Raw genomic sequence first — 19,223 nt, 5'->3', positions numbered from 1 at the left:
CTCTCAATCGGCATTGCAAAAGAAAATGGCGGGTTGAATTGTAATGGCATCGCGTTCTCTTTGTGTGTTTTGTTAAATTTTGCTCGGGCGAAGTGAATTGATCAAATGTCGTATCGGAAGGCAAGTAAACGTAGAAGAGAAGCAGGTGGGGATGATGACTTTTCTCCTTCAGTTGCCCCGCAAAAGAAGAGATCGAAATCACACAACATTGGAGCTGAGCGTTGTGAAAGTCCACAAAATACTTCTTTGGATGAAAGTGAATCTGCGGTAAGAAGGTCATCAAGGACTCCAAAACCGAAAGTGTTTGATGATGAAGAAACTTTCGTTATCGGTAGAACTCCTGAGGCATCAAACCCAGGTGATTCTGGTTTGATTCAACCAGTGGAATCTTCCTTGCTTCAGACAAACTTGCAGCGGATTACTCCAAACGACGAGGCTTCGATCTCGAGGAAACAGCAAAAAAGCGTTGGTGCTACTTATGACGAGGGCCACAAAAGGGAAACGAGGCGGAGTTATAAAGATTATCTGAAAGAACTCGTAAAAGAAACAGATGTGGTAAAACAAACAAGTAATGAGTTTTATAGTGTAGAACAAACGACAAGTAAGACTGGACAAAGCAATCGCGATAAAAAAATTAATTCTGCAAGGCGAAAATCTGAAGTTATTGCTGGAGATGCGACACCCAAAGTTACCAGTGTCATGCCCAAGACCCCAAAAGAAAAAAGTCCTTCATATGTAAGGATCAAAAGAGAGCCCTCAGATGAGGCCTCACCTAACGTCCGGTCTTCTTCAAGGACCCCTGTTCCCAAAAGGGTCTTTTCTCTGCTTGAAGGTGAAGGAATGGTTAAGATAAAAACAGAGATGCCTAGCTCCCCAGAAGTTGAAAGTGAGCCTGTAGAATTTTCCTCATCCAAAGTAAGATCATCATCCAGGGCCCACATACCAAAGAAAAGTTTCCCTTTGCTTGAGGACGATGACACCATGAAAGTTCAACAGGCTACTCCAGAGCAGACATCTTCTAAAGCAAGGACACCAAAACTTCAAGTTGGCAAGAGACAACATTCAGCAACAGAGGAAGACACTCAGCAGTATCTGTCAAGAAATACTCCGACAAATTCCGAGGAACCATCACCTAAAGTTAGAATATCATCACGTGGGCATATGCCAAAGAGAACTTTTGCGCTTCTCGAAGGCGATGAAACAACTAGTGAGGTTCAAGATGAGAGTAATATTGCTGACAAAGTTTGGGAGGATGAAAAATATCAACCAGAGAGTTCAACTGAGCAAGGAAAAAGAAAAGATGCGAATAAAGAAGCCAAGAGACGAACAAGTAGCAGCGGTAAACAGCTTAGTAGTAAGCAAAGATCGTCTAAGGAGGAAATGACACAGGCTCCAAACTTTGACAATAATAAGCCAGATGGCTTTCCTGTGTCAGTGAAAGTGGAAAAATTAGAAACGCCCAGACGTAACAGTAAGTCAGGAGATTTAGAAAATGGTGATGCCAAGACTCCAAGTTCCTCTAAATTTACCCCAGGGAGAAAGCGCTCCACTGGCACAGAAGCCGACGACTACCAAGGTAGGCCAAATAAACGCAAAGGTAAACCTGTGAAAAGGAAGGTTGCTTCCTCTGAACAAACTCATGTATCTGAGTTAACTGTGGCTAATGTTAAGGTGAAAATAGAACCAGAGGATGTTTCTCATTGTGAAACCACTGTGATACCAAAGGCAACCAAATCTAAGAGCTTGAGTAGAAAGAAACAAGTGTTTGAATCATCTGGGAAGCAAAGTCCGTCAGGGAGTAGAAGTGCCGTGGCAATAAAACAAGAAAGTGTAGGGAATAACCAAGATTCATTTTCCTTAAGCGACCTTGCCAAGGGAGTTGGTGATAGCTTAGAAAAGGCTGCTGATGCAAGTAATGGTACCTCAAAGGGTAACAGAAAAGGAAAGCTAAGCAAAAATATTGAGCAAAAAACTGCTCATGGTAAGGGCAAGGCTGTAGAGAAATCAAAGAAAGATTCTAGACATTTAGTTACTGAAAGTACAGAACAGGAACACATTATTTTGAAATTACACCTTCCACAATCTGAAGAGTCAAAACACAAGAAACATCACCATCACCACCATCATCACCATCACAAACACAAGCATTCTTCGGGAGATTATGAGGGAAGCTCTCCAAAGAAGTCGCAACACAAGAAAACTGCATCTAAATTACCCAAGAATGTTGCAGACTCCGATGGAAATCAAAGCACAGAAACAAAGAAGAAGAAGAAGAAGATTTCTATCAAGTTTAAAGGTCTTTCTTCTCAGAACATTGATCTTGAAATGGCTGCAGACAGTCCCAGAGTGGTGCAAAGTGTAGAACGTGACCGCAAGGTGAGCGATGAAGCAAGGTCACCACAACCATCCAAGGGAAACAATGAAGAAGAGTCAGCAAAACACTCCAAAGAAAGTGTTAAGAAGAAAAAGAAATCAAAGGCACCGGCAGATTTGCCTTCATCGCAGTCTGGTGGTGAGCGTGTCAAACTAGTGATCAGAAAGGACAAGCTTCCTTCAAGCAGCAAATCTGGTGAAAAGAAAAGTTCGCAGCCGTCAACTTCAGAAGCTAAAGCAGGTGATCAGAAGAAAACGTCAGCTCCTTCAACATCAAGTAAAAAGGGGAAGGGAGCTACAACCCCAGCAAAGACCAGCAAGTCTCCATCGGTATGTTTGAAACATAATTTAGTAAAGTTCTCTTTCAATACCAAAAGTTTTTGGACAAGTTATGTGACTGTGCCTTGTATAGTGGAAGACAAATAGTGCAGTAGAAAAGTTCTGCTTGATAGCTTTCATTTTGATGGTCAGACTTTAGTCAGAATGTCTTCCATAGGCTCAAATGTCGGAGCCTATTACAGTGGAACCTCGATTTAACGAAGTCCTCGATATAACAAACGATATTCTATGTTCCGGCCAAAGTTACAGTAAAATGTATGGAATAGAACCTCGATATAGCGAACCTCGATATAACGAATTCCTCGATATAACGAACATAATCCGGAAGCCCAAATGTAAAATCTACCTGGATATAACGAATAATTACAATGTCAACACGCGACAGAAGATAAACGCTGAACAGATCAACACTCTGAAAGTGTCGTTTTTTTGTAAACATAAGCTGCGCGTCTGCTCAAAAGTGAAAATAATTGCTACTGAAAGCCACCATGCGTAATGAATTGCATCTCAAATCGCGGCACTTCTGGGTGACGAAAATTGCATTGAATTTCGTGACAGAAGTCACCTGTGTTGAAAATCAATCATTAACTATGACCTCGATATAACGAACATTTTGGTCGTCTCCCCTCAAGTTCGTTATATTGAGGTTTTCGATATAACGAACCCTCGATTTAACGAACAAATTTGGCCAGTCCCCAGCGAATTCGTTAAATCGAGGTTCACTGTAACAGAGCATAATATTAAACACTTACCAAACAAAAAATGCTATTCAATAGACCTTTGTTACTCGGCGGCCATGTTGAGTCTCAGGAGAATAAAAAGCTTTGTTTTTGCACGGCGAGCCTCGCACTGAATTCGTGTCTGGGCAAGGCTAGCCGTGCAAAAACAAAGCTTTTTATTCCCCCGAGACGCAACATGGCCGCCGAGTGAGAAAGGTCTAAAAGCTTTCATTTGAATGGTCAGACTTTAGGATTTCATCCACTGGCTCAAACAATAGATCCACCTCGTAAAGTTGTGGCACAATTAACAGCACAACAGGAAGCTTTCAGTAGCTTTCATTTGAGTTGTGAAATCCAGGACAAAATCATCCCTTTCACCCTTCAGCCCTGAGACTTTCAGTTCTGATTTAATTCTTTTTGGTCTGCATCTTCAGAAGCCTAAAGTTGTGACGTCGTATTTGCTGTTTTGCAAGCAGTACCGTAAGAAAGTTGTCGAAGAAAACCCAGGATTAGGTAAGTGCAGTACTTTTGGCAGAAGGATAAGAGGGGCGTGGAGTCATAAAGGGAAAGGGACTTAACTTTACAATAAAGACAAATTGTTATATTGCATTGTATCATGTTGTATTCTATTGCCACTGTATTGTCGCTGTATTGTGTTGTGTTGCATTGTATTGTATTGGATATCACTGTATTATAAATTGTGTTGTATTGCAAATTTTGCATTGGATGTATTGTTTAATACTATTGAATTGCATTATATTTCCATTTTCCTTTTATGATAAACGACATTGAAGTCAAAATTTCTTGTTTCACAGAATTCACTGAAATCAGTAAGAAAGTGGGCACTGCTTGGAACAATCTTGGAGAAGTAGAAAAGGAGGTATGTTCTTGGTCCCCAAAATTACAAGGTGGTTTGAAGGGCCCAATGTATATTAATATTTACACCTGACAATAGCCTGTTTCAGGCTCTGCGAGAGACATGAAGGAGAGGGCAAGGGGAACGAAAATGAGGAGGGACAGACCCCCTGACAAACACCACTTGAGTCAAACTTAAAAATTGAAGACATGCAACTGTACTTTAACCCCTAATATCAAAGACAAAATTCTCCTCTCTTGTCCCCATACTCTCCTTATAAAAGTACTGGGGAGATTGTTATAATAATATCAAGAAAAATTCACCTTAGATGTTCATATCCTTAATTCTCATGACCTCAGGGGTAGAATAAGCATTGATATTATAAGGAGAAATTTAATGCTGATCACTGTAAGGGCTTAAAGGGTTAAATTGCACCTAACCCTCAAAGCCTCAACAAGAATGGCAGATCTTTGGTTTGTGATCGGCTGTAGTTCTTGTGAAGCCACCTACGCCAAAGCCAAATGACAGTTAAAGGATTTTTTGTGTTATTTTCATGATTTTCCAGCGCTGGAGGAGGAAAGCAGAGGAAGTCAAGAAAGCACTTGGAATAATGAGCCCCAAAGCAGACTCATCCACGCATAAAAGTCATGCTGAACCTATTGATGTAGCGGCACACTTACAACTCCTTGGGGAATCTCTTGGTAGAATTGGAGCCTGCCTCAGGGTACAGGTGAGAGATAAACCAAAGCCTCTGAGGGGGTAGGATGGTGTGAATAACAAGGCTGAGCCTATTGATCTAGTGGCACACTTACAGCTCCTTGGGGTATCTCTTGGTACAATAAATTATTGGAGCCTGCCTTAGGGTACAGGTGAGAGGTAAACCATAGACTGTGGGGGGGAAGGGTGGTGTGAAAAACAAGGCTGAGCCTATTGATCTAGCGGCACACTTACAACTCCTCGGGTTATCTCTTGGTACAATAAATTATTGGAGCCTACCTTAGGGTACAGGTGAAAGGATAGTCTGTGAGGGGGAAGGGTGGTGTGAATAACATGGCTCAGCCTATTGATCTATCACTAATCAGTACACTTTCACATCAGATTCCATTGATACAATATTGGTTCAAGACTACATATACATATTTTTAACACTTTGTCTTAAAATAAATTATGTATCCTATCTGGCATAGTGTTGTATTAGTATACCATTTGATTACCTTTTAATATCATGAGTGACAAGTTACACTCATAATTGCGGTCAGTTCCGTTTTGTTTACACACGCAGGAAAAAAAACTTTTGTGTACTTTATCCAACTGCTCAGGACGAACCGTCTCAGGAGTTTTCCTCAAGGCCATTTTCATTACATCAGTTCTCAAAACCCTCACCCAGTTAAAAATTGTGCTCTTTCGCGTATTAAGGTTTTCTGCAGAGTCTTTTAATGCCATAACTTCTTTCATCCGTAACATCTTTAAACGTGCACGTCATCTTGGCACTGAGATATAGGAAACGTTGCCATAGCAATTTTGTAATTTCACATGTGAAATTATAGATTAACGCTGAAATTTCACGCCAGAATTAAGGAGGAATTTGCCACCCATGATATTAGATTGTAAACAATCATCACAACTAATCAAGGAATTATGGGTTCCATGTGTTTGTCTTAGTGAAAAGTTTTCAGTGCAGTATTCAAACTTTGCCTGAAAATAACATTTTATTTTTAAACCAGTTTTAAGCCTGTTGTTGTTTTCTTATTCAAGGACCCTGGTGAAGTCCACGGCAGCTTGTCAGTGTTATTAGACTCAGCTCTGTGTGCTATATCACCATTGCTGTTTCTCACAGCACAAGTGCCAGAAATAAATGGCTGTTCCAGAAAGACTCAGGTGATTTGAACGACTTTAAAGTGACTTCGTATTTACAGTCAATCCACGTCACACGTGACCAGTATTTCCCAGAATGAAATGAACATTCGAATTCCTCTTTGTAATGTCTGACATTTGAATGGAATGTTGAACATTTCTCTGGAAATCTTAATGCTGCAAATTATGTGAAGAAAAGTTCATAGCTTTATACCATCAATAAACTTGGGGAATTGCTATGGGAACTCTGAAATCTTGTTGGCGATGTTTAAAACTGACGTGTAAATTTCAAAACTCTGTTCAAATTTCAAAAATACTGGTTATGCGTGATGCGGATTGACTGTAATGCTAGAAAGATTGACTGTAAGATACAATAATTTGTTTTACAATGATACAGTTGAACCCCTATTTAACCGCCACCCCCCACCCCCAATGAAGTGGCCAATTATCAAATATTTTCCAAAACTATTGTTAGTTTAATACTGTTGATAAAACCCCTGTTAGACGGCCACCTCTATTAAGCAGCCGCGGTCACCTTTTGGCCGTCCTGGTGAGGGTTATCCTATTGTTTTTACCCCTGTTGAGCGACCACCAAGCATTTTTAAAAAAGGGTAATTTGGCCTTGTCCTGAAAAAGCTGATGGCCGATAAGAGTGTGAAACAGGTGACAAATGAGAGTCTTGGTACAATATCAATAAAAATAAATATATCTTATTCTATGCTTTTACATATAATACGCGTGGATATTTTGCGAGTTGCGTAGTATTTTTCTGAGCCCCGGAGGGGTGAGGAGAAATACAAGCAATGAGCAAAATGTCCACCCGTATTATATATAAAACCATTGAATAAGAGATTTATTATTCCACTACAAAAATATTTTGTTATTTTTTGGCTTCTCTTTTCTGGAAAGAGTGTTCCCGCATTGTCTGTCCATCAGTATATAGCAGATGCGAATGACGTAAACAACACAGAAAGCCAGTGAAATGTCTTTGCCCATATTTGTTCTCTCATAAACCGGTCAAATTTGGACACTACAGTCTATTACAGTCTTGTATTTTGGGCGTTATGTTGCCCTTATTTGGTGAAATGACGTAATAGTGGAATAATAATACTTATGATTTTTTTCTTTCTTTCTTTTTTTTTTTTTTTTTTTTTTCCGACAGGCTGAGGTGCTGGATAATCTTGCTTATTTGATGCCTGGACTGGGATGAATCACTCAACTCTTATTTTTAATTTTTATATTATGAATTTGAAAGATTATAATGATAAGTTTGTGTTAGACTTTGACTTTGGATAACAGAAACTAAGTTATTGATAATGAAAACTAATGAGCTATAAAAGAAATAGTACTCAAGTGAAATATGGAATCACATCATGAATCAAATCATTTGGTAATCAAGCTGGACAAAACCCCAGCAAACTTATCAGGACAGTTAATGTTCAAGCTCAGCTATTGAAAATAACTTAACCCAAACAATGAGCGAGTTTTATGTTTAGATTTCTTTTGATCCTAACTTCAAACACTTTTATACACAGAATGCATTGTCTCCTGATTTTAGCCACTTAAGAAATATAGGGATCTTAAGCTGTGATGACGATGGCAATGATAACATCAAAAATTAATAGTTTTCATAAGGAAAACGCTGACTCTGCATGTGTGTTATACACTTTGGCATGTTTTCTTGTCGTCCTCTGCATAGCCTGTATATCCTCGGAGACCCAGAGGCAGATGGTTGAGTCAGGCAAAGTCGAAATGGTTAAGTTTACAAGAATGAGCATCTTTATCCATTTTGACTTCCTCCTGACCGAACTCTCTGCGCCTGGGTGTTCAAGGATGTAGCCTGCGCACTTGGCGGGATATTGGGCATAGGCAAAAGTTGGGCGAAGGAGGAGTGAAACCACAAGGTCAATGGGGAATAGGTGAATTGAAGGCCTACAATGCTCATTGTCATGGCTTATACCACTTATGGCAGTTCCACCACCAAAACTCAGGCTATCTTCTACAGAACAACATGAAATGACCAAATTCAGAGTTTTATGGAGAACGTGAACACATGCAGGTGGATTTTCGTTTCTCTTTCTGAACTTGTAAGCTGTTCTTACAAGAATTCAGCACCTGGATTGTGGTTCAACCAAGATATAAGCAAATGAAATCAGTTGAAATTATCACAAGTTAGTTCAGAGAATGGCATCAACATTCTCGCTGCTCATGATCCCTTTTATCAAATGGGAGTGTTTCAAAATACATCATTCCTTTTTTATGTATTTTTAAGTCAGGATAGACACTTTTAGCCTGTTTAACCAATGTGACTGCTGTTAACTGTGTGTACAAACCATTCAAAATTATGTAAATATTTAGGTTATGTAAAAACAAGTATTCAAGAGGACTCTTTAAATAGTGGCAGCCGTGGTATATTTCAATAATACTCTGTACAAACTGCATGTATGTCTCTCTGTGTTTGTTATGATATTGTAGTCATTTATCAAGACTATTCCCTGATGAGTTTCATTATTCTCGTTACCCTAACTGTTTGGCAAGTGTTGGTATGGGGAGGAGAATTAAGATTTTCATTAGTACTCACTGAAGTAAGATCCACCTTGTAGAGCATAATAAACAACACCACAGGAAAGTACTGCTCAGTCGCTTTCATTTGAATGGTAACACTTTAGGATTTCATCCAGAGAATCAAAAGTTTGAACCACCTTGTACGGCATAATAAACAGCACCACAGCAAAGTACTGTTCGAGAGCTTTCATTTGAATTATCACACTTCAGGAATTTATCTACAGACTCAAAAGTTAGAGCCACCTTGTACAGCATAATAAACAGCACCCCCCGGAAAGTACTGCTCAGTAGCTTTCATTTGAATGGTCACACTTTAGGATTTCAACCACAGACTCAAAAGTTAGAACCACTTTGTACAGCATAATAAACAGCACCACCGGAAAGAACTGCTCAGTAGCTTTCATTTGAATGGTCACACTTTAGGATTTCAACCACAGACCCAAAAGTTAGAATCACCTTATAGCTTGTACAGCATAATAAACAGCACCGCAGGAAAGTACCGTTCGAGAGCTTTCACTGATTTGAATGGTTACAAGAAATGGTGAAAGTGGTTTAGTGTTTTAGCTCAACCATCATGTCAAGGCTGTTTTCAACAAACAGAAAATTTACCAACATCTACCCTGGATTTTCAGCATCAGAAAATATCGTTTGCGAAAAACAAGCTTTAAGGTCATGTTACTACTTGATGTTGTAGAGTTTTTTTATTGGTATTTACCTTAAATTCTAAACATTTTTTTTAATAATACTCAGGTTTTAATAACTTATTGGAGATGTTCACGTAAATGGAAGTGTGAGAGCACTTTACTTTACATATCCTTTCAGGCTTGAAACTGTTATTAAATAGAAAATGCTTTCAATAACTTCAGCTCGTTGTATATTACTGTGTAGTATCTGAATCAAGACAACAAGATCCGAAAGTTCATTGTACGTCAAATGAGTAATGTACATTATTGAAAATGAAAAGTCGAGTGTAACATGCGAGTGGTTCCCATTCAGATTTCGTGGAAAAGAAATCGCATGCCGATTACGATTGCAATCGCATGAAATCGCATGCCGATTGCGCAAAGTTGGATGTCGAAAATAAAAAGTACAATGTCAGCGGCACCCAACAACAGTTTTCTCTCGAATCCTCTGAAAAGCTATTTTAGGGCTATCTGGAGTGCCTTTAAAGCTCTATAGGTTCATTTTAGGCAGCGCTTTAATATTTTTATCTGTTCGGTCATTCTAGGGTAACTTGAGTCTTTTCGAAATTACTGGGGCATTTTTGTCCATTTCCCGAAAACCTTAGGTCTTATTTCCTTTCCGAAAATATTAGCTGACCTTTTTTCAGTACCCGAAACGACATTTTTACACTAGGCCTTGAATTTCCCATATCACGAAAGTTCGTGGTGAAAATTCCCTTTAGAAAATTGTAGGGGACTGAAGACCTTCCGAACAGATAATTTACCGAAACGATCCGTCGGGTGTCCCTGCAGTAATGTTTCAATCATAAATGTTGAATGTGGAACTGCATAATGTAGCCTAAAATAGAAGAAGTAGAATGAAAAATATAAACGTCTAATTTTGGCACGGATGGAATTCCATGTTATAGAATCTTAGGCCCAGTTCAGACGCCGAACTTTTCATGAGCCGAACCTAATACCTTGAATTTACTACATGAAAAGTTCGGCGTCTGAATCAGTTGAGAACGGCTGCTTCAATTTGGAACGGCTCAGCCGTTCTTCCCGCCTGGCTCAGCCGGGAATTTCGGCTTTGGAACGGCTTTGATTCAGACTTCGAACTTTTCATGAGCCCTGAACCTAATGCATAAATTGTTGTAACGTATTTCAGATGCTGTCTCTCGTAGAGAGCATGTTTTGCTTCAAGTAAATTAAGTTTGGCTAATTAAGTTCGGCGTCTGAATCAAAAGACGCACTTGCCCCTCCAAAAGGGATCAGTTTTTTCAGCGTTGCGAAAGTTTGAGGTGACCCGTTTTCGATAAAGAAAACGCTAGTTTTTCTTCACAATTTAATTCGAATTTCTGAGGCGAGTAATGTCATCGCGCACAGATATTATTAGACCATAGAAAACTGCCGTCGATTTGTCGCTCTTAGCCAAGGGTTTTTTTTCTTCAGATTCTTAAGGACGCATGATAACGAAGTATTTTTGCGCGGTTTATTACTATGCGGGAAAAGTAGATTTTAGCAAGGGCTATGGAAATCCAAAAAGAAAATTGGGGGTAAACATGCATTTTAGAGATAACTTAGCGACAATTATTCTGAAAAATAGTCGATGTATGATGTTTTTTCCAAATTGAAGCTTTATTATCTCTAAAAGATGCATGGTTATCCCCAATTTTCTCTTTGGATACCAAGACCATTTGCTTAGTTCTGCTTTCTCCGCATAGTTTTAAACAGCGGAAAAAAATCCCAGTATTAGTAGGCACCACCTATAGGAAACCCGAGTATCTCGAGATGCGCAGAACGTATGTGTAGTAACAAAAGAAGGGACCGTCCTTAAGCAAACATGGGATGGACTATTCCTGTGCGATATATTGGTTGGTTATTCTACATGCGCACGGCATTGAAGTGGAAAGTGCTACGGCCTGAATTGTTTCTGTTCTTACTTCAGTACTTCAGTGTAACAAAGTCTTTCGTTAAACAGAATTTATCTAAGACTCAAAACCTAGAACCACCCTGTACATCAGCACAGCTAGCTTAACAATTTGCATTTGGAAGGAAAACTTAAGGATTTCAACTATAGAAATATACAGGGCCACTTCGATCTCAATTTACACGCGTCAGAAGGTTTTCAAGAACGAGGCATGTTACGATGAGCACTATTGTTACTCAATACTGATATGCCAATAAGTGGCTCTGAACAACTGACTCAAGATTCTTTATTAGAATTTAAAAATTATCTTAAGGTCATAACTTGAATTGATCATTGCTTTTATTCATTTGTTGGCTCCTAAAGGAGCCGTTTGTTTTGTGAGAAGTGCAGTCCACTTATGCTCGCTCTCCGCGGATTCGGCGGGCCAACTGAATGTCCTTGGGCATGATGGTGACGCGCTTGGCGTGGATGGCGCACAAGTTGGTGTCTTCAAACAGACCAACAAGGTAAGCCTCGCTAGCTTCTTGAAGAGCCATCACAGCGGAGCTCTGGAAACGCAGGTCGGTCTTGAAATCCTGAGCGATTTCTCGCACAAGACGCTGGAAGGGCAGCTTGCGGATCAACAGCTCGGTAGATTTTTGGTAACGACGGATCTCACGAAGAGCGACTGTTCCAGGCCTGTAACGATGAGGTTTCTTGACTCCACCGGTGGCAGGCGCGCTCTTACGAGCGGCCTTTGTGGCGAGCTGTTTGCGTGGAGCTTTTCCACCAGTTGATTTACGAGCAGTTTGCTTTGTACGAGCCATTTCAAAGATAACAAAATTAGAGCAACGACAAATTTCTCTATGTTGTTAGAAAGCTCATTAAACATTTTATATACTGGCGGGCTTGGCGCTGATTGGTGGTAATTAGAGCGATTTGATTGGCTGAAAAATAACTCATCCTAATTTTGTAATCACGCTTTGATCCGCCAAAAGTTAGAGTATAAAAGCGAAGTTTATTCAAAACTGCAGCATGGGTTTATCTTCAGCAAATGATGATATTTTAGTTTCTTCTTATATTTTTTGGTTTTCACTCATAATAGTTGCAAATGTGCCCCCTTTTTTCTGTTTCTTGGGATGAGTAGAGGCGCAAATTATGCGAGATGGCGAGCACGCGTTTTAGTACAAAAGAATAACGAAACTTCGGCAATGTAATATTCATGCTATTTTGTGTTTTGTTATTATTCAGCCAATAGCAAAACTTATGCGTTTCCTGAGAGGTCATTCATCTGCCTATAAAACTACAAACAGCCCTCAATCGGGTATCTCAGTTTTAACGATCGAGAAGCAATCAACATGTCTGGTCGCGGTAAAGGAGGCAAAGGTCTAGGAAAAGGAGGCGCAAAGCGTCACCGAAAAATCCTTCGAGACAACATCCAAGGCATCACCAAGCCAGCTATCCGTCGTCTTGCTCGCCGTGGCGGTGTCAAGCGAATCTCTGGCCTGATCTACGAGGAGACTCGCGGTGTTCTCAAAGTTTTCCTTGAGAATGTGATCCGTGATGCTGTGACGTACACCGAACACGCCAAGAGAAAGACTGTGACAGCCATGGATGTGGTGTACGCTCTCAAACGCCAGGGACGTACTCTGTATGGATTTGGCGGTTAGACTGCGCTGTCTACACAAACAAACGGCTCCTTTAGGAGCCACCATATCTAGTGAAAGTCATGACCAATAAAACGCATTGTTGTAAAAAAAAAAAAAAAGTCGGTGCTTAAGGCTGAAATGACACATTACACTCCAAAGAAACTAGCTAGTCCTAATCTTTGATGAATCATTTATTTTGTTCTTAAGTCAATAATGAAGGGGGTTTTTTTTGTGCAGTTATTAGAAACAAAGTTTGTCTTGGATGATTACTCGGGTTTTCCCTTGTCCTTTGACGACTGCACAAAAAACAAGCGCTTGCTCGTATATCTCGCGTGTAAAGACGGGTTTTCACTTAAAGACTAAGAGTCTACGTAAAGATTTTGGAGCGCGGGAGCAATGCCGGTACTAACTTTAGCCGTTCACCGGCTGACGTTGATCTGAACATTTGACCAAGGGATTTGAATCAGCTCTAGTGCTTGCGCCAAATTTGGCTTGCATCGTTAATAGTGAAAAAACAGTCTTGAAGTCCTCAACGAATTACCTTACAAGCTCAGTAAATTGAAACTCGCTCTATCACTTCGAGGCGTCCATGCTCAATAATGCAGATAGAAATTCGGTCAACCTCTTTCGTGTGTTAATATAGATCGCTCGTCAATGAGCTATACACAAACGTTTGCGCCAAAAAGGGCACCGAATTGAAATTTTGAATATTATTGGTATTGTTCTTACCGCACCATCTAACCTTATCGAGGGAGTTGACCGTAATTTTTCTGATCTATATCTTAGAAAGTAAATTGTTTAGTTCAATGTCCACATCTTTTCTTTAGATGTGCTTTCCGCCAGAATCGGTGTATCTGTAGTCAGAATACAGAGCTCTTATTCAGACCACGCTGTTCAAATCGAATGTTAGAAAGAAATGATCTCTTTGAATGAACAAACTCACAAATTCGAAGTGCATTTTTGAGAAAAAAATAACAAGCGAACGAACGAACATTAATTACCACAGGAGTTATAAAAAAAGCCTCGCTCCGGAATGAAGGCAAGCCTGACTTCATCCACAGAATTATAAATTGCTTTTAACTCCATCTCTACTAAGGGTGAAGGACTTGAGAGGAATAAAGTAGACTGGCCTTTTTAACTTCTCGATCTGTGTGAAACAGTTTTGATGACAGTAAATGCGTTTTGAAAACGGCTCTTTTGATAAAGGTAAACTTTTAGTAAAGGTAAAATTTAGTGGATGCGACTTAACACTTTCGTATTTGGCTAAACTGCCGCACTTATAACATTAGTTTTGTTGGTCATGACTTTTATAACATTTGGTGGCTCCTAAAGGAGCCGTTTGTTTGCAAAGCAAAGCTTTTGTAGTTTAAGCTTTTGCCTTCTTCTCGGCCTTCTTGGGCAGAAGTACAGCCTGGATGTTGGGAAGAACACCTCCCTGTGCGATGGTGACACCAGAGAGAAGTTTGTTCAACTCCTCGTCATTGCGCACAGCCAGCTGAAGGTGACGGGGGATGATTCTTGTCTTCTTGTTGTCACGAGCAGCGTTGCCCGCCAACTCGAGGATCTCAGCGCTCAAATATTCAAGCACAGCAGCCAAGTACACTGGAGCACCGGCGCCGATACGCTGGCCATAGTTGCCTTTGCGAAGATGACGGTGGATACGACCAACTGGGAACTGAAGCCCTGCTCGGGAAGAGCGGCTCTTGGCTTTGGTGCCTTTTGCCTTTCCTTTGCCACGACCTGTCATGATTGATTTGTCAGAAATTTTGTCTTCGAAAGAAATAAAGATTGAAGTAAACTTGGCGGTGTGCAAACTTTATAGTTCTTTTTTATGCAAGGAGGATCGAAAAGCACCAATCAAAACTCTGTTGACAAGTAATTTCAATATGAAAAGAAATGACTTTGAATAGAAGAATTGGCGCCGGGAAAATGACATGCAAACAAATTAAATTGACCGCGTTTGTCCCAAAGAAAAGAAGTTATATGAATGTTGGAGTAGCCCATCAGCGATCGTGGATTTCGATCCGTATGATAATCGATCTTTCCCCTATTCTAGTATAAATACAACATGACATTCCGTGATTTAGAAACATGGCACCCAAAGTAGCAGGAAAGAAAGGCGAGAAGAGAGCCGGAAAGGCAAAGGCCGGAGCTGAAGGAAAGAAGAAGAGAAGGGGAAAGAGAAAGGAAAGCTATGCTATCTACATCTACAAGGTGTTGAAGCAAGTTCACCCTGACACTGGTATCTCCAGCAAAGCCATGGGCATCATGAACTCGTTCGTCAACGACATCTTCGAGCGTATCGCCACCGAAGCTTCCCGCCTTGCGCACTACAACAAGAAATCAACCATCAGCTCCCGCGAGATCCAGACCGCCATCAGGTTGCTTCTGCCCGGTGAACTGGCCAAACACGCCGTCAGTGAAGGAACCAAGGCTGTGACCAAGTACACCAGCAGCAAGTAAACTCGCTGAGTTTACCGCTATAAAACAACGGCTCCTTTAGGAGCCACCAAATGCTATAAAAGCAATGACCAAGTCAAATTCTTTGTATCGAGAATTCATGATTCATTGTCTGTAACCCTATAGATTCCTTGCCTCGCGCTTGGACTATCAACATAAACTCGAGTAGCGAAAAAAAATCATAGGAACTTATCCAACACAAAACACGCACATATTGCCTGTCCTATGAAATCCAGTATAAACAGGGAGCTATCAATGCAAAGAAACTAGAATGAACGCAGGTCCTCTTATCCTTGATTCTATATAATTATATACATACTTAACGCGAAACATGCCGCTTAATAAATTCATAGAAAATGCAGTGTAACACCACTTTAAGGACACCCACTTGGCTGTATAAATGTTATTCATGTCTCGGAACCCGGTTAATACGTTGGGATACCCCGATACTGATACGGAGATTCTCAAGTCCCTACGGTGTCCTGATTAGGGGTTTCACTGTAGACTGTCCCGGGCATCATTTTAAGAAGTTTCCATGCGGAAGCGATTTTGGGGTGTTGGAGAATTTGCGTTTGTTCGCAACAAGTTGATGGAGTGTTTCTGTTCCGTAAGCCAAAAACATGAACAGGTCCGTAACTAGTTTGTGAAAGAAATGCGATGCTATGTTTTTAAGCCTGGTGAATAAATGACAGAGGTATTTTTTCAGTGAGTGACACAGGCATACTTGGAAAAAGAAAATCCGAGTGCTCCGAACAGGAGTCGAACCTATGAACTTCGGATTACTAGTTCGGATGATATGCTCTATAACTGCTACAGGAGACTCGTGGGAGTTAAGGCCATTAAACTAGATATCATATGACAAACATTCTTCATGAGTTTGCTTCTCTGAAAAAAGTCGGCGTCCAACAAGTGTAAAATTGCAAGTGTCCACGGTTGAATTAACGGCTTTGCTATTACAATGATTACTGTCATTCTCAGACTTTTTGGGTTATGATTTGTGACGTAGGACTCTTTTTGGGACCCAGTTTTTCCCTTATTGGACTATTTGGGGGGTCTAAAATCTTGGCCTCACTCCCGCCTCCCCGTCATCCATATTTCGAGTACCCCCTCTGGGTGCAACCCAAACAAGTTGTTCTCCTGTCCTTAGCAACTACGGCGGCGACAGCAACTAGAACGTCAAAAACAGCAAAAACCTTAATAGCCAAAACAACAACTTAGCACGTGCATTATACTTGTTGGTGCATTTCTTTGCCGTCACTACACGACTGGGACGTGAAATCAGTTCCAGGTGGGACGCTTTGTGGAGGACGTAAACACATGATAACGACATTTTCTTTCTCTCGGCTAAACTTGGGTGCAGTCTCTAAGAATTCGACTCCAGGAAATTTCACCTACATTTGACTGATTTAAAGCAAGTTGGAATAATCGCGACGACGTTTGAAAAAACGCGAATTTCATTTGCTAAAGCTCCTTATGGGTGGACGTGTCCACCAGGTAGCTTGAGTCGGCGGGGAGTAGAAAATAATCTTCCACAAGAATCACCACTAACCGCTGTTGTGAGAAAATTTGGAAGAATTTTGCATAGTATTGGGAAGTTTGAGGGCTGTCTCAGTCTTGACTGGTCTGGCTCATCTTGTCTTGTCACGCAATTTTTCCCCGTTGAGGAGAAAAGATTGCGTGACGAGCCAAAAGAGCGATGTTGAAACAGGCGAAAAAAATGGAGAGGAGGGAAGAGTCAGATTTTTTTGTTCACCCGCGAACTTTTCCTCGTCCTTACTACCTTCCCCCTGGGTCTCTAAGGATGTTACCCTCCCCACCCTCAAGTCAAATTTCGTTGGCACTTGCCAGCTGTGTTAAGTGGGTCGTGAGTAAACATTTGACAAAAGTACAATCTAAAGTAACGAAAACAAAAGGAGCCAGCTGCCTCTTTTTAATTTGATCTGATCACAGATCTTTATCAGTCCTCATACCGACATACCGATACGCGGTATGAGCTCGAAGGTTCCTACAAACACAGTCGTTTCTCGCCTTCCTCTGAAACTGAAGTATATTTGGCATTGACATGATTATATTTTTTTATGCGGAGTGTTTAATACTCAAGCACGAGCGGTTGTTTGGATGAGGGTGCCGGAATCTCATTTATCCTGTAATTATCAATTAAAATTTTCGACCGTCGACAGTTTCTCAGGTTCTTGTATACGTAAGCTTGGAGACTCGATGAGTTAATATATCGAAGCTATAAATATTATTTTGATAGGTGCGTATTCTAAGCCGTGGAATTTCTCGCACGGGCAGTTGAAATTTTCGCCAGTTCGCAGCTAAACAGCATTTATCTTCTACACCTCTAGCTCAAGATTGATAAATAGAAGGATTACTAGATACATATTTTCGGGTGCCGTTGCCGTCGTCATTGCTTAAGCTCCCTGAATCAAGACATCAAGACCAGAAAAGTTCAGCGTATGTCAAATGAGTACTGTACATTGTTGAAAATGAAAAGTCGAGTGTAAAATGAGTGTGGTTCCCATTCAGATTTCGTGGAAAAGAAAACGCATGCCGATTGCGCAAAGTTGGATGTCGAAAATAAAAAGTACAATATTTCAATCGCAAAGTTAAATGTGGAACTTAATAATGAGGCCTAAAATAGAAGAAGTAGAATGAAAAATATAAACCGAAAACTTTAGAAAACGTCGAAGTTTGGCACGGATGGAATTCCGTATCATAGAATCTTACAGTCCCCGAATTTACGACTCTAAGCTCTTGTTGGCTTAATTTCTCAAAATGCTAGTTTATCTTTTTTCGCACTTTTAACGATGCATTTGCCCCTCCAAAAGGAATCAGTTTTTTTCAGCGTTTGAGCTGACCCGTTTTCGCTAAAGAAAACGCTAGTTTTTCTTCACAATTTAATTCGAATTTCTGAGGCGAGTAATGTCATCGCGCACAGATTTTATAAGACCATAGAAAACTGCCGTCAATTTGTCTTTTTTTAGCCAAGGGTTTTTTTTTTCAGATTCTTAAGGACGGTGCCTACTAATTCTTGGTTTTCACATGACGTCATAGAAAACTGAAATTCATAACTAAACACAATTTTGGGTTTTTATCTTCATCACATATAAGAAAATCTAAATTAGCATCGGCTTGCTTGTTTTCAGCAGGATAGCATTCTTTGTTTTGAAAATAGAGCAGTTTGAATTATAGATTTTTGCGCAGTGCGTGACAGAAGGATTGCTGCTCTAAACATGTCACGTACATGAAAACATCGATTCGCCTCGTGTTTTTTTTTAGGTCTGATCCGGCTAACATGTAATAGAAGCGTTAATGTCAATGTGTGAAAGTTCAGCAGAGAGAAGAAAGGCTTTGAAATAGCCAAGGTAAACTCCAGATGTTTTTTTCTGGTTTCCGGCCGCCATGTTGGTGCCCATCAGACGGGGCACCAACATGGCGTCCCATACTAAACTAACTCGATTAGGAGATATCGCACGGCCCTGTGGCTTTCACACGTTGTTTATGTATCACTCTTCTACAACATATCAATTTCTTGACTTTATCTATTGAATGGTTGAGGATTTTATTTTTTCACTTGCGTGACGATGTGTGAGGTGAAAACCACCTATAAGGAAGTATTTTTTGCGCGGTTTATGACTGTGCGGGAAAAGTAGATTTTAGCAAGGGCTATTGGAATCCAAACAAAAATTGGGGGTAACCACGCATTTTTTAGAGATAACTCAGCGACAATTATTCTAAAAAATGAAGAAAAAACCCGATGTATGGCGTTATTTCCAAATTGAAGCTTTATTATCTCTAAAAGATGCATGGTTACCCCCAATTTTCTCTTTGGAT

At 40.3% G+C, this 19,223-nt stretch overlaps 5 protein-coding genes across 5 annotated transcripts; 3 read left to right on the top strand and 2 right to left on the bottom strand.

Moving 5' to 3' along the window:
* Positions 1-11: 11 nt before the first annotated feature.
* LOC146456927 (uncharacterized) lies at positions 12-8,582 on the top strand. The gene is made up of 6 exons (XM_085092516.1): positions 12-2,703; positions 3,866-3,944; positions 4,247-4,311; positions 4,853-5,017; positions 6,043-6,165; positions 7,304-8,582. The coding sequence occupies exons 1-6, from the start codon at positions 106-108 to the stop codon at positions 7,349-7,351; spliced, it is 3,078 nt and encodes a 1,025-aa protein (XP_084948642.1). The 5' UTR covers positions 12-105; the 3' UTR covers positions 7,352-8,582.
* Positions 8,583-11,693: 3,111 nt separating this feature from the next.
* LOC146456926 (histone H3) lies at positions 11,694-12,114 on the bottom strand. The gene has a single exon (XM_085092562.1). It carries the CDS (start codon positions 12,102-12,104, stop codon positions 11,694-11,696), a length of 411 nt encoding a protein of 136 aa, XP_084948688.1. The 5' UTR covers positions 12,105-12,114.
* A 508-nt stretch (positions 12,115-12,622) lies between these two features.
* Positions 12,623-13,005, top strand: LOC146456925 (histone H4). Its single transcript, XM_085092567.1, has one exon. The coding sequence runs from the start codon at positions 12,636-12,638 to the stop codon at positions 12,945-12,947; it is 312 nt and encodes a 103-aa protein (XP_084948693.1). The 5' UTR covers positions 12,623-12,635; the 3' UTR covers positions 12,948-13,005.
* A 1,287-nt stretch (positions 13,006-14,292) lies between these two features.
* LOC146456924 (histone H2A-like) lies at positions 14,293-14,674 on the bottom strand. Its single transcript, XM_085092565.1, has one exon. It carries the CDS (start codon positions 14,671-14,673, stop codon positions 14,293-14,295), a length of 381 nt encoding a protein of 126 aa, XP_084948691.1. The 5' UTR covers position 14,674.
* A 342-nt stretch (positions 14,675-15,016) lies between these two features.
* On the top strand, positions 15,017-15,472 carry LOC146456923 (histone H2B.1). Its single transcript, XM_085092557.1, has one exon. The coding sequence runs from the start codon at positions 15,018-15,020 to the stop codon at positions 15,387-15,389; it is 372 nt and encodes a 123-aa protein (XP_084948683.1). The 5' UTR covers position 15,017; the 3' UTR covers positions 15,390-15,472.
* The last annotated feature ends 3,751 nt before the right edge of the window (positions 15,473-19,223 follow it).

The sequence above is a fragment of the Pavona decussata genome, unplaced genomic scaffold, assembly GCF_977016875.1.
Source record: "Pavona decussata unplaced genomic scaffold, jaPavDecu1.1 SCAFFOLD_253, whole genome shotgun sequence".
Classification (NCBI taxonomy): Eukaryota; Metazoa; Cnidaria; class Anthozoa; order Scleractinia; family Agariciidae; genus Pavona; species Pavona decussata.
This window is presented reverse-complemented; position numbering and strand designations above follow the sequence as displayed.